This window comes from Thalia democratica, chromosome 4, assembly GCF_965202585.1.
Source record: "Thalia democratica chromosome 4, ktThaDemo2.hap1.1, whole genome shotgun sequence".
In the NCBI taxonomy this organism is placed as follows: domain Eukaryota; kingdom Metazoa; phylum Chordata; class Thaliacea; order Salpida; family Salpidae; genus Thalia; species Thalia democratica.
In genome coordinates, this window is record NC_139168.1 from 55,292,574 (window position 1) to 55,306,947 (window position 14,374).

The 14,374-nt window shown below is 26.9% G+C and overlaps 1 protein-coding gene across 1 annotated transcript in view; it reads left to right on the plus strand.

Moving 5' to 3' along the window:
• Window positions 1–14,374, plus strand: part of LOC145833450 (uncharacterized) — a 48,399-nt gene that overhangs the window by 25,818 nt on the left and 8,207 nt on the right. Inside the window, exons 8-10 of the mRNA XM_082940627.1 lie at window positions 8,159–8,291; window positions 10,204–10,345; window positions 10,758–10,864. Of these exons, the coding sequence (XP_082796753.1) occupies window positions 8,159–8,291; window positions 10,204–10,345; window positions 10,758–10,864 (382 nt within the window). The remainder of the gene's footprint in view (window positions 1–8,158; window positions 8,292–10,203; window positions 10,346–10,757; window positions 10,865–14,374) is intronic.

The window sequence follows — 14,374 nt, forward strand, 5'->3', positions numbered from 1 at the left end:
CCAACTGTGCTAGGTTAAGTTAAAGTAATATTTTTAATTAAAAACTACACTCTCACATTAGTCTAAAACTTAAAAAAAAACTTTGGTTTTTAAAAGATGTAATAACTATAACAAGCTTTAGATTAAGGTAATTGTAGTGATGTTTTTTGTAAGCTAACAGTTAAATCAAAATAGAAACTTAATCAGTATTGAATTTGAAAGCTTCGTTAAAATTATACAACTAGAGTATGGCGTAACAATCAAAGCCTTATTTTTTTATATGAATTGTGTTAGCTTTAAAAATCGGTAGTTATGTTTTTTTTAGTAAAAGAAATTGAGGCTAACATTCACCCAAGTTAAAGAAACATTTATTTATTTATCAAACAAAAATGAAAAGCTATATCGCACCCCCAAGGGGTGGCGAGCACCCCTTGTTGGGAAACTCTGCTTTAAGCTTTCAAGAACCAGTGTTGATTTTTGTAAATAAATAATGTACTACCCTATGCCCTTAATTAAAAGAAGAGATATACGTTGTAGAAAAATAAAAGCTGTTAAACAATAAGTTGATTAACATATATTTTAACATTTGGTTAGATATGTTGAGTTATTTTTACTAATAAAGTACACAACATATAAAAGTTATAAAATTTATCTGGCATTCTGTGTTTTCTTAAGTCCTAATTAAAAGAGCTAAAGGTTATAATTATTGATTCTTAATGTTGTTTGGTATTTGTAATTAATAAGTGCATTAAATTTTTATAAATATCTAGTATATATTTAATGGTTTAAACCAGGCACGTGGCTTGGTACGTTTCTGTAAATCTACAGAAACATATACTTATATGCGAAAAAACTTGCTTTTATTTTAGCTTAAAAAGACTCTGCTTTCTTAGCTTTAAGTATTCATTTAAACTCCTGAGAGATAATTTCGACATGTATGTATTCTCCAGCGTTTTTAGTGTCGTAAATATTAAACGAATTAAATACATCAAAATTGTAACATTTAGCGCGTTAAAGCTTTCAATTTAACAAAAAGCTGCATGGAAAATTGATCCTAATGGAAGCTGTAGCTTTAAAAACCAAAATCATACAATTTTATGTTACAAAAATTTGCATAACTTGTTGTTACTATTGACTACGTTAAATGTTCGATTTAATGAATATAAATGTTTTTGAGTTAAATTGTGATTTTTTTATACTTAATTTTAATGAATGTTTTCTGGGTTTACACAAGTGACAGCACATAAAGAGTCATAGGGGGTGGGGAGCAAAATAAATTGCCTTGTATACACTTAATACTCGTACTTCAACATTCCATTTTTAATGTATTAACATAACTGCAGAGTTTCAGATTAAATTCAATAACATTAGAGGTAGCTGTGTTCCCGCTAGAACGTTATCACGCGTCATTTCATATGTTTAATTTTTTGTAGATTCGTAACTTTTTTGAGCTAGCTACGTCCCTGGTTTAAACTAACAAAATTAGATAATTACAATGAAAATATATTAAGAAGTATGCAAGTTTTACGAATCTTGTTATAAATGCAGGGTTGCCTCAAGGTCAGGAAAAGTCAGGAAAAACTAAAAAAAAAATGACAAAAGTCAGTAAAAGTCAGGAAAAAATAGGGTTTTTGAAAAAAAGTCAACCAATAAAATTAAACAGTAAACAAATAAAATTGAAAGCTTTATACAGTTTCAAGTGTTTGATTATGTATTTTAGAATAAGTTTATATTAAGAGTTTAGATTTATAAAAGTCAGGAAAAGTTGGGAAATTTGACAAAAAAAAAATCAGGTTTTGTCAGTTTGAATATACAAAATTCCTTATTTTCCAAAGCCTTCAAATGGTAAAAAAATTATTAAAAATCCATTAAAGTCAGACTAAAATTGCAAAATTTTCCTAGAAATTTACAAAAATATTTAATTGCCAATGCCTTCATCTGGTATAAATTAATAAAATGTTCTTTATAAAACTGCAAAATTTTTCTATTAACATATTGAACAACTACCCTACCTGAACAAGCAGTTTTTGTAAGCTTCTTAGTATTGATGATCTGTATCAAGGACACATCATATATTGAAACTGTGATATATACACAACAGTTTATCTGACATAATTTTAGAATCAAAGTGTTTTTTGTTTAATTAAATAACTGAGGTAGCATAATTGGAGGTAAAAATAATTAATGAAAATGAAGCGGAATGCAAACCAGATAAAGGAAACCGTATCTTCATTAAATGAAGAGGTTGAAGTGCTAATAAAGAAACGGAGACAATAAATTTTAGTACATATAATGAAAAAAAACGGTGTTTGATTAAGTTCTTTATTCTTTTAATTTTTGATTGTAAAAGTTTATTATTGTTTTAAGGTTTTAGTTGTGAAAGCTCGTTATATGTCTTTTTATTTATTTAGATACACTTATGTTGGGAAATGCTAAAAAACTGTGTCTTTTTTCACACAAGCTATGTTTATAAGGTAATAATACAAGTATTTTGCTGGTAGAGCTGTTTATTACAAATACATCAATCATACACAAGATGGATGGTTCAAGTGATGTAATGGAAGTTCGATGATTGGATTTATCAAAAAAACTGTTATTTTAACCTGTTTAAAAATAAAATTGAAAGCTTTATATAGTTTCAAGTGTTTGATTATGTATTTTAGAATAAGTTTGTATTAAGAGTTTAGATTTAGAAAAGTCAGGAAAAAGTCAGGAAAAGTCAGGAAATTTTTCTCAGCTTGATATGTGGCAACCCTGTAAATGGTTAAAGGTACATACACAACAATTTAGAGTTTGGTAATAATTATTTTAAATTAACTTAAATTACTAAAATTTACAGCTTATTAAATATATTAATTTTTTTCTCAACCACATAAATTTTAGTAATGATTTATGTAAGTTATTATTTAGTATAAAACTATTGTATTAATCGGAGTATCTTGAAATTTTTACCTGTACTCACTGGTGTACGTACATATAAATATAACATTAAGGTTTGCGTAAAAAGTTTTTTAGGAATAATTATATAATAATTGAAGAACATGTCAATTTAAGTAAACGGGATTTCGAAATACACTTGATATAATTCTTTAATTTATTCTAAGTAGCTGCAATATATTCTGCTTTTTACGATTCCTTTTTTGCTTGCACAGTAATGAGGTTAACGAAGTGGATGACATGCTATAAAGGCAACAGCTTCTTGTATTCCATTTAGATTTTGCCCAGGCACGAGACTACTATTCAAATGTCGAAAAAACTCCATCTTCATCATTGTTGTTAGCATAATGCGGGGAATAACTGTTACAAGTTATAAGTTACAGCTTGGTTGACGTAAAGCTAAGTGTCAGAGACCATTCTTTTAAGTGAGAGGGGTATTTACACTTTACTGAACAGCTATCGCTCGCTTTAAATTTAGTATTTTTCAGTCAATAAATTGCTGTTCTCTCACGGTCTGTTTATCTTTATTGGGTTAAAAAAAAAGTGGGCTGTCAAGCAGCAAACGGCCAAACTGGTGGCTAAAAACTCAAATCAAATGCAAAATTTAAGTAACAATAATTAAGTTTCTTGTTTTCAAAACTTTGTTTGATTTTTCGGCTTTAAATGTCGTATTAGTTACGTAAGTTTTAATGCAGATAAACTTCGATGTTTTTTAATTCAAAATTTACCCGAAAAATTCTATAACTAATATCAACATATGTTTCTTTGTGTTAACGAATCAACTTACTTCAACTGGGTTCTGTAAAAAAATAAATGCTGTAATGAAAGAATAGAAGCTAAAGTAGGTGTAAACATGTGTTCATTAAAATTGGTTAATTTTTTACAAGCAAATGTTACAAGCAAGTAAATGGGTTAATTTATTACAAGCAAGTATAAACATAAATAAAACAATACTGCCTTTTTATAGATAATAGCAAACTTATAAAACCAATAATTTTACAGTAATCGGTTTTTAATAGGATAGTTTCACTAAGAATAATTTTTGTTTCACAATAGTTTCACAATTTTTAACCGTTTGTTTATTTGATAAAATGTTTACCTTAAAAAACAATATATTAGAAAAAATAATTTGCTGCTGAAACAAGTTAATTTAATTCTTTATTTAACTTTTGTATTATTATCTTACTTAGATTTAAGTTTTGTTTCAAAATAGTTATTTTTATTCATGGATTAAACTATTTCTTTAAGGAAAGAAGTTTGTAAGATACAGCTTCTTATTAATATAGGTTTTTGTAATTACATTAAGTATTGTTTGGGAAAAGTTTCTATTTTTATTTATATTTCGCCGATAGCAGTAATTATTTATTAACAATAACTTACATCAAACATTTCTTTACTAAGATAGGTTTTAATTTAAAGTTTATATCGGTAAAGTGTTTGTTTTTATACGCATTTCATTTTAATTTACTTTTACATACAAAAATATCATTACAAAGTAAAAAATCGTCTAGCTTTTAAAATTTTAGTTTTGTACACAGTTTTGAACTACTACGTCATAATATATTTTTCAACTTTCATTTATTTTGTTGAATGAATGTGTTTAGTTCTACTGGTTTTAAAGTTCACTGATGAAGGACGGTTGTCCGAAATTAATTTGAACAAAATGTTGCAATAAACTGGTAGATTTTTAAACCATCGTTTATTTATTTTTTGTAACTACTGATGCAGGGAAAAAATCACTAGTAAAAACATTTGACTTGTGTCCTGGACCGATTTGCGAATCGTTTATAAATTTCATTAAGATTAAAATGAAATAATCTCTACAAATTTCTAGGGGTTAACAATTAATAATAGGTAAAGTACTTAATGTTAAACTCGACTGTTATAAAGCTATATAATATTTGTAATTATTAAGTCTAAATTAAGTTAAGTAAACTAAAACACACAACAAAACATCATAATATAAACAAACCACTTACTTTAATGGAAAGAATAACTAATTTAAATTTATTTGTTGTTTTGTTGTGTATTTTAGTCTACTTTATTTAGTTAAGACTTAATAATTACAAATATTATATAGTTTTGTAACAGTCGAATTTAACATTAAGTATTTTACCCACTATTAACTATTAACTTCTAAATATATGTAAACATTATTTTATTTTCATTTTAATGAACACATGTATACACCTACTTTAGCTTCTATTCTTTCAATACATTATTTTTTTTACAGAACCCAGTTGAAGTGTTTTGATTCGTTAACACACAGAAACATATGTTGGTACAATGAAGGAAGATTACTGTATAATTATTTATATTCCAGTGAGCTTGTTTCACTAGGATCTTTTGTTAGCAACACATTAAATCTAAATTTTGATTAGTTATAACTAATATTAAAATTAAGGCCTGCAACAACTTACCCGAAAACAATACTTTGTGTGACTTTTATAGTATAGTGTTAATTAAAAATATCAAATATCTTTGTAAATTCAGAGTATTTGATTATTTTTGCTATTTTTAAAAAGTTGCTACTTTTTTCAAAAAAAATAAAGGCTGCTTTTCGGACAATTAAAGGGTATATTGAGGTTAAAGTAGCTCAAAAGTAACCTTTCTTTGATTTTTTTCATTAACTTTATCAGTATAATAGGAAAGCTAAAATTAAATTTACAGAAAAGTGTATCTTCGGACTTAAAAGTATTGTTTAGGTTTTTTCAAGCAATATTTTAAAATCTATTAAATAAAAACTTAAAAATATAGTTTTAAAACAACTAGCTTATTAGGGACAGGTCTGTTTTTCACGAATGTTCACTTTTTAACGATTATTCACTTTTTTACGAACGGTTACTTTTGTACGAGTTATAAATTTTCACAGAGTCACTTTTTCTCGGAGGGTCAGTTTTGCATGCAATTCGATCATCAGACCACAAGCTCATCAGACCATAATAGACTGAGACCGATTTCGTCCATATTAGGACTCATCAGTCAGTCACAACCAAAAAACTTTAACTATTCTATTCATTACCAGGTTTATTTTGGAAAATTCTGATCTTATAAAATATTAATAGGACAGTAAAATGCACTAGACAATGTTATTTATGTAACGAGAGTTTAAACCTCTACATGCATGAAAATATATCATAGCCTATAAACATCCATGTAGTTTAGTTTATTATTTTCAGCAAAGTTTTAAATAGTTCGACTTTTCTTCTTTTACTGTGTATGACGGTGAAAATTTGTACTGTCCAATAAATTTGGGTTTTTAAAAGCATAAGTGATGAATTTATTATTTATGTTTTTATCAGGACATCAAGAAATAAAAGTTAATAGTTTGTTTCAGTTTCTGTGGTGAAATTGGCTTTTGTGCTAAATTCAATTTATTAAACAAGTATAAGATTGTTTGTTCACTATTGCTTATGATGCAAAAATTATCTACACACCTGAAGTAGTTACATTTAGAATTAAGTTTTGGTAGTAACCTATACTCAAGGTATCCCATGAAAATATTTGAAAATGTAAGTCCTAGTGTTTATCCCTTTGCTATGCCGTCAATTTGCCTATGCAAGACAATATTAAAACTGAATTGTAGCTTTCGGTAGCCAATTTTATTAACTCAATAAAGCTGGATCGTTAAAGAATAGAATTTTCTATGATATAAAATGTTTCAGCACAAATATTGTTAACCTCATTCTATTGTACATTTGTGAAGAAGCTTTTTACATCAAATGAGGAAAAGTGCATTACTGTTCTTACGATTATGGGCATAGGGGGGGGGGGGGGGGGGGTTAAACACCTTTTTTTGGTTTTTGATCTTATCTTATATAGTTTTTACTAAGCTACAAGATACTTTTTACAGATTTTAAAAATTCAAAATAACTTTTGAGATATAGCCGGTCAAAGTCGGAGCCAACAATAGGATCCTTATGGGAGGCGCAAACAAAAACGGCAAAAATAGACTATTTTACTAAAAATCTATCTTCTCCTACGTTTTTTGAGATAACTACCTCAAACTTTCAGGAAATGTTCCTTGATATTTTCTAAATACTGCAAGGAACATTTCCTGAAAATTTGAGGTAGTTATCTCAAAAAACGTAGGAGGAGATAGATTTTTAGTGATTTCTAGTTATTTGCTGTTTTAGTTTGCGCCTCCCATAAGGATCCTATTGTTGGCTCCGACTTTGACCGGCTATATCTCAAAAGTTATTTTGAATTTTTTAAATCTGTAAAAAGCATCTTGTAGCTTAGTAAAAAATACATAAAATAAGATCAAAAACCAAGGGTGTTTTTTTAGTTAGATTTATATTATTTGTCTTAAGTAAATAGGTTGAAGTTTTATCGTTCCAATCCATATAGTTTGTTGTTCCTATCCTATTAATTAAAGAACTGTTGAGACCAGTGGATAATTTTCAGAAAACTTAAAAAACTATGAAGAATTAAGTTTTGCGATTTTTATTAGTAATAAACTAACGCTTAAGAAAAGTTAACAAAATTGTCTTAAAAGGAAAATAATTTTCGACCTATTCAAAAAATTGTCTCACTGAATGTATTTCAAAATTACCAAAAATATATACAATTGGTTACATTTTATTTTTTCATGAATTTTTTATATATAATTTATGAATGTTACTGAAATATTGAAGTAAAGAACTATTTTAGTAAAGCACTAAACTATTGTAGGCTCAAATTTATGTAAACTTATTTGAACTGATGTCTACAAAAAATTTTTAATAAAAGTAAAAACTTTAATTTTGAAACCTTTAAAAAAGTAGTACTAGATATAATCATTTCAATAAATTTAATGTGTAAGAGTAAATTTAAATAGTTTTTTAGTATCCACCAGATTTGCCTAAAAACCTAGAATCATGGAAAAACCTAGAATTTGAGAAAAAAAAACCTGGAATTTTGAACAATTTTTATATGTTAGGTAGTAAAATTTCAATTTGACACAAAAGAGCTATCACATTTTTCTGATCATCAAAAAAAAATTTATTAAAAAATACATTTAAGGTAAAAAAAAATGTGTTAAATAGTATAAAGGCATTGAAAAGATATCTTAAAGCTTCTTTAAATGTATTTTTTATAAATAGATTTAACTTAATTTCAAACTAAAAACAGACCCAAAACCGTGTAATTTAAAAAACCTGGAAAAAATTCTGAAAACCTGGAGAAAATTTGCCAAAAACATTTGGCAACCCTGATCTACGTTAAAATTACTGTGATAAACTTTAATAATAACCTTTTTTAGAATTAAGTCAAAGCTACAATATACTTGTCCTATACTAGTAAATGAAGAATTAAGGAAGAAAATTTTCATCCAAAACAACGACGAAATTGAGAATCAACAACAAGTTTATCAATCGAAGAAAGCCAAATTGAAAGTAATTTTTTTAGATTTTAAAATAGGAGGTCAACTATATTATAAGTTTTTTTATACGTTTTTATCATAGCTAGCTACAACTTTTACATCCTGTAAATTTAATCTAACTTTCAAGTAAAGGGTCATATTTCATGAAAAAAAGCTGTTTGATTTTGTTTTTTCTGTTCAGATTTTTTCAATTGTTTGGTTATAAAATGTCTTTTCCAATAACAATAGTAGAAATACTTCTAGTAGAAAAGGTTTGTAAAAGTATCTAAAAATTCCAATAGTTGATTAAATCTCTGTGTAAACGTTATCAATGGATTTTATGTTTTATGGCTCATTTACGTGGAAACGGGTTAAATTTGCAAGCAGTCTCATTTCCACAAGTAATATTTTTACAGGTATATTTTTGTAAAAAACGTCAATTTTGCACAGTCTCACTTTTGCGAGAGCCGTTACTTTTTTATGACGTCAGTTTTGCACGGATTACTTTTTTAAAATTAGAACAAAACCAAGTTAAAATTTTAAAAACTTATTATTGACATAATACTAAAACTGAATTATGATTAAAATAAAAGTAAATAATTTTCAAATAAAACTTAAAATAAACTAGGTGATAAAATAAAGATAATCATAAAAACGCTTTTCTGTCTTCTTTTAATAATGTTTTTATTCTAAATTTTCGTTTTGAGATTCATTGTTTGTTTAGTAAAAGTTCCCTGTGCCAATAGCTGTGAGGGACAATGTATTTTTTACAAAAGTTATCTTTAGGTTATTTCAACTTATATGATTATTTAACTGACATTAAAACTCATAAAAAGCTTTATTTTCAAAAAGAAGTTTGATAAAATTCCATATCAACTAATTTCCAAATATTCTTGCTGAAGTCAGATTAAAGCTAGGACTTAAAGCGTATCATACGTCTAAAAGTCCGCTTTAATATATTTACTATAGAGGTTTCAAAATTATTCTTATTGAAGTCAGAGCAAAAGTAGCACTTTAGCATATAACTTTTAGAGACCACGTTGATTGATCTACAATAGAGGTCTCTATGAGGCTTTGAAGCCACAGCAATGTTAGCACTTCAAGCATATTTCATCTGGAAGGCTGCGTTGGTTGATCTACAATAGGGATCCAATACTTGAGAAGCAGCTGTTGTATAACAACGAAAGCTGTATTTCAGATAGTAAACAAAATAGACTTACTTTTGTTTTTCAGTAAAAGTCTATTGAGACAGATATTTAAGAGCAGAGTTAGTAGATGTGGAAAACATATTTTAAGCTCTAGGATATCCACTAGACATCATTAAGTCTAACAATGCCAAAATAAATTCCAGAATTGAATCGTTAATATTTTGTTCTAAAAAATGTACGGTATATCTAAAGAAACCATGTAACCAAAACCCAGTTTTTCAAAAATAGTTTGAAAAAGTTTATAGAGAGCTGTTACAGATCTCTTAATTATATTAATATGTTGGTATACTCTTGACTTGAAATCAACGAACATCACAGCGAGTTATATTAACTAACGCGCATTTGAAAGACAAACGCCGATATATACGCATTAAAAAGAATTCTAACTCCTTACAATAAAATCTTTATTTGTTTATTATTTTCGACTTGTCTACGAAAACTTTTAGAAAATAAGAATAAATTTTACTTTTATTTATACTTTTTTTTTCGAAATTTATTCTTTCTAAAAACTATAAAATAAGGTATGCCATATCGCCAGATGCTATAAATAGTACTTTTAATTGTGATCTTTTAAAAGTAAAAGTGTTTGACATTTATTTGTCCTAGTTTTTATACATTTACTTCAATAAAAATGTATTGTTATTTTGCAGATCAGTAACATAATTGAACATAAAGATAAACTATGAAAAGCAACTTAAAAGTTTTCAGAATGGATTTAAACACAAAATATTTTTATAGGATTTACTTGAATCAAAACTATTTTTTCCAACTTTCAAGCAATGCAAGTTGAACAGAGACCTACAAGTTATCCCTGAATCTCCACCCTTGACCTATGAAACTTTAGATTTATATCTGCAATTCTGGTGCAAATACACAACTAGTGCGGAAATAATAAATTATTTTTATAATATGTTTTTATTTTTTAGATATAAAATAGAAGAAAAACATTTGCGGTTTAAATATAAATAGTTTTGTAAGTAAATTTTATTAATTTTGTACTACTTTGTTAATTGGTTTAAGTACTAGCTGACAGGTTTTTAAAAACAACCTGTTTATAATATAGAAAAAATTAAGTTCAAAAATTAGTTCCAGTATGTACATTTAAGTTAATATACAGTTTGCATGTACTTTTATCGTATTGTTTGTCTGTAAGATAGATTAGTTTTTATTAATCTCATTTATTTAATGAATTAAACTAGTATTTTTTTTTCAATCTACAATGTTTCATTATGATAAATATATTCTAATTATATAAATGAAATCTTTAGAATTTTTAACAACTGTAAATATAGGAAGTATTAACGAGGATATATTTGAAAAAGCAACTTCATATTATGAATTAATGGAGTCTGCTGATTTGAGGAATTGTATACTTCTAAGTAACAGTTATACAAGTAAAGTTAGTTTATGTTATTTTCTTCTAGAGTAAGTTTACTATTTATTAATTTATATTAGCTATTTAAATACTTTAAAACCTAATTTTGGCTTGAATGAAATCTATACATATGTATATAGAAAATAATATAATGAGATAAACTAAACCAACTTCCCTAAAGCCCACTTGAAGGGCTTTTAAATAGTTAATTGCAAATTGTCGAATTTGAAAAAAAAACCAGTACATATATTTCATTAAGCTAAATGCTTTAATCCTCAGCTATTGAAGTTCGAATTTAATTTCACTGTGCTTTACTTATATACAAATTACACAAAAAAAACAAAAAAAAAAGCTTTGACATATTTATGAAATTTTGCAAAAGAAAAGTTTCAGTGAAAAAATTGATTTTTCCTATAAACAAACAACTAAAATCAAAAAACTACAAATGAGTGACTATAACACTAAATATTCTAAAATTAAGAGGAGCTTTTTCATTTATCGACTAGACGATATGTATTAGCTTCTCTTGTTTAAGCAATTATCTTGTTTCAACTCATACATAAGGAAAATTGATTCTTTTAAGCACAGCTTACACTCAGGGTTATTACAATCGCCTATAGGCTGTGCTTTTTTATCACCCCCCAAGTTATTCTAAAATCAATGTTTTTGCGCTTTAGATCACAAATATACTTTGAAAGCTCCATCTTATTTTCATATGTACCAACTTTAAAAGTTTTTTATAGTTAGCATATCGGAACCTGAACTTAGTTAAGCAGAAGCCAATGTAGAACTTCTTTTAAATTTCAGAGTTAACTGTTGCCTTGTAAATAACGTTCTTCAAATGACAATTCCCCCATTCAAATAATATTACTACAGCCACAAATGCAATTACACTGATTCAGAATTTGATTACTTTTATTGAATATTTTTTGGTTGTGTGACTTAATCAATCTCTCCAAATTAGCCGTGCATGAATTTGCTTATTATAGTGAATTGATTTTGTTGAAATGTTTTTTACTAAACTTATAAATTCTCTACCGCTATTTGTTTTAACTTAACTACTAAATGGGGGATTATACCAAATTATGTTTCGTTTTTATTTATTTTATTTTTCGTTTTAGTTTTTTGCTCCGTTAAAAAAATAAGTTGATCATTGTAACCGCATATTTTCATTGTTAGTTCATAGTCGTGTTTTGTCAACGTAACTGTCTTAATTTATTATTTTTAACCTAACGCTTTAAATTGCTACACTTACAATTAATCACTACTGCTGCAAGACAACTGCTGTTCCTGGGTAGGTGTCAGAAAAGCACAACGTAACTTTAGCACGGGGTGACACTTTAGCATGGCGTCACGTTAGCACAGTGATGTTACGTCATAATAAATTTAACAAATTGGTCAATAATTTATACAGCTTAAAATCATGAAGATCAAACATGCATCCAACGGAGTAAGTAGAATTTGCCCAACTTGCAATACAGAAAGAGCAGTAATTGCAGCAGAAGATAAAGACCTACTTCTGAATAAGCGGCAAGATTTATCGAATATTTGTCCCCACAACCGACGATTCTACTTTAAATAACTCTGTCTACTTATGTACTAATTTATTTCACAACACTCACATTACAATTACATACACTTGCAAGTTTAATACTTCATGTTTTTAAGCTGTATAAATTATTGACCAATTTGTTAAATTTATTATGACGTAACATTTCTGCACAACTCAATTTAATTTTCATTTTAAAAACTTGCCTATTCTTAGAGCTTTTTGAGGTTAGTGCCTACTTTTATTAAATTTGTATTTTTTGTTGACAATTTTGATAATTTGATGTTTTTATCCTTTTTAAACCATAAAGTTCATTTATAGTTACTACCTACATAAACACTATACATAATTATACATGCTTTTTTTGCTTTTTTTCTAATGTGTGTAAATATTTTATAGACTCCGTAGATCTGTTCTTAAATTTATTTGAGAGCAGTGAAACGCCGTTAGTTGAAATAAAGTTTTAGCACAAGAACATCTGTGGTATATAAATATATATATATAGTTTATCGGAAAAATACGATTTAAAGAATTCTAGTACATGTGTTTCATAAAGCCAAATGCTTTAATTATCAGCTAGTTCAATTTAAAATAAAAAGTACTTTGGTAAACAGAGATGCAAAAGTTCTACAAAAAAACAAAAAACAGTATGACGTAAGAATTGAATATTGTACATTACAAAAATCGGTACAAAAATTGATCTTTCATCTAACTAGTCAAACAACTAAAATTAATTTTTTTTGAATCTTAGTTGTTTGATTAGTTAGATGAAAGATCAATTTTTGTACCGATTTTTGTAATGTACAATATTCAATTCTTACGTCATACTGTTTTTTTTTTTTTTTTGTAGAACTTTTGCATCTCTGTTTACCACAGTGATTTTTATTTTAAATTTAAGTAGCTGATGATTTAAACATTTGGCTTTATGAAACATATGTACTAAAGTTTTTTAAATCGTATTTTTCCAAAAAACTATTTAAAAGCTCTTCAAGTGGGCTCTGTAGAAGGTGTTAAAGTTTGAATAATCACCTTATATTATATATATGTATGTTTTTCCAAACACTGTAATGAAACACCAGTTTCACTTGCAAGTCCATTTAGTTAATCATCGAATAATATAAAATCAGTCATCTGAAAATCAGGTTTTGCTGATTTAATATTAAATAAGGTAAAAACTGAGAACAGGTTTATATAAACCAGTCGCAGAGAAAGTGTGAATAGATTTGAGTCAAGACCTTAAAGATGAAGTTCTAGAATTGAACTTAGTTGTTGTTCATATTGTTTATTGTAAAGTTATTTTTTAAACAATGTTTTTTACTTCTTAAAAGTATTTTTTTTTTTAATTCTGAGTAGTTAATGTCTGAGTAGTTTGATACTTTCTCACATTTATTTTTCTTAGATTTGAATATTGTTTTAATTTGTTTGTAACAATCTAGTAATTTCTAAAGCATATAATTTTTTTGTATTAATATTTCTTTATTTGTTAGCGTTTAAAATATCATTCAATATAAAATAAAACCACTAAGTGTCATGTCTAGTTATGTAGAGTAGCATATAATGTAGTATTTAGTATTACCAGTATTAGTAAATTTAAGTTTACATAGTATCTTAATGAAACTTAGCTATGCTGATTTTATACATATTGAAAGATCTAGATAAGCGGGGTTAAGTGCAAATGCTCTGAAGCGATCGTTTGTGGTATATTTATACGGTAAGAAAAGGCTACACGATAAAAACGCTATGTTATTTCATACTACCAAAGAAATAGTACTTAACAGTGTAGATTTTTGATGAAATAGAACGAGTAAAACTGATGATAAGATACTTATGGTAAAAAAATTAGTTACTATACTTTTATCTATATTCTATAATGTAGATTTATTTACTGTTGACCTTATTGTTTCTGTAATACTTTTTGAAGTAGAACACAAGCACCACTGTTTTACCAGTTTTGCTCTTTGTGGTATCCAATACCATTTCAAAAA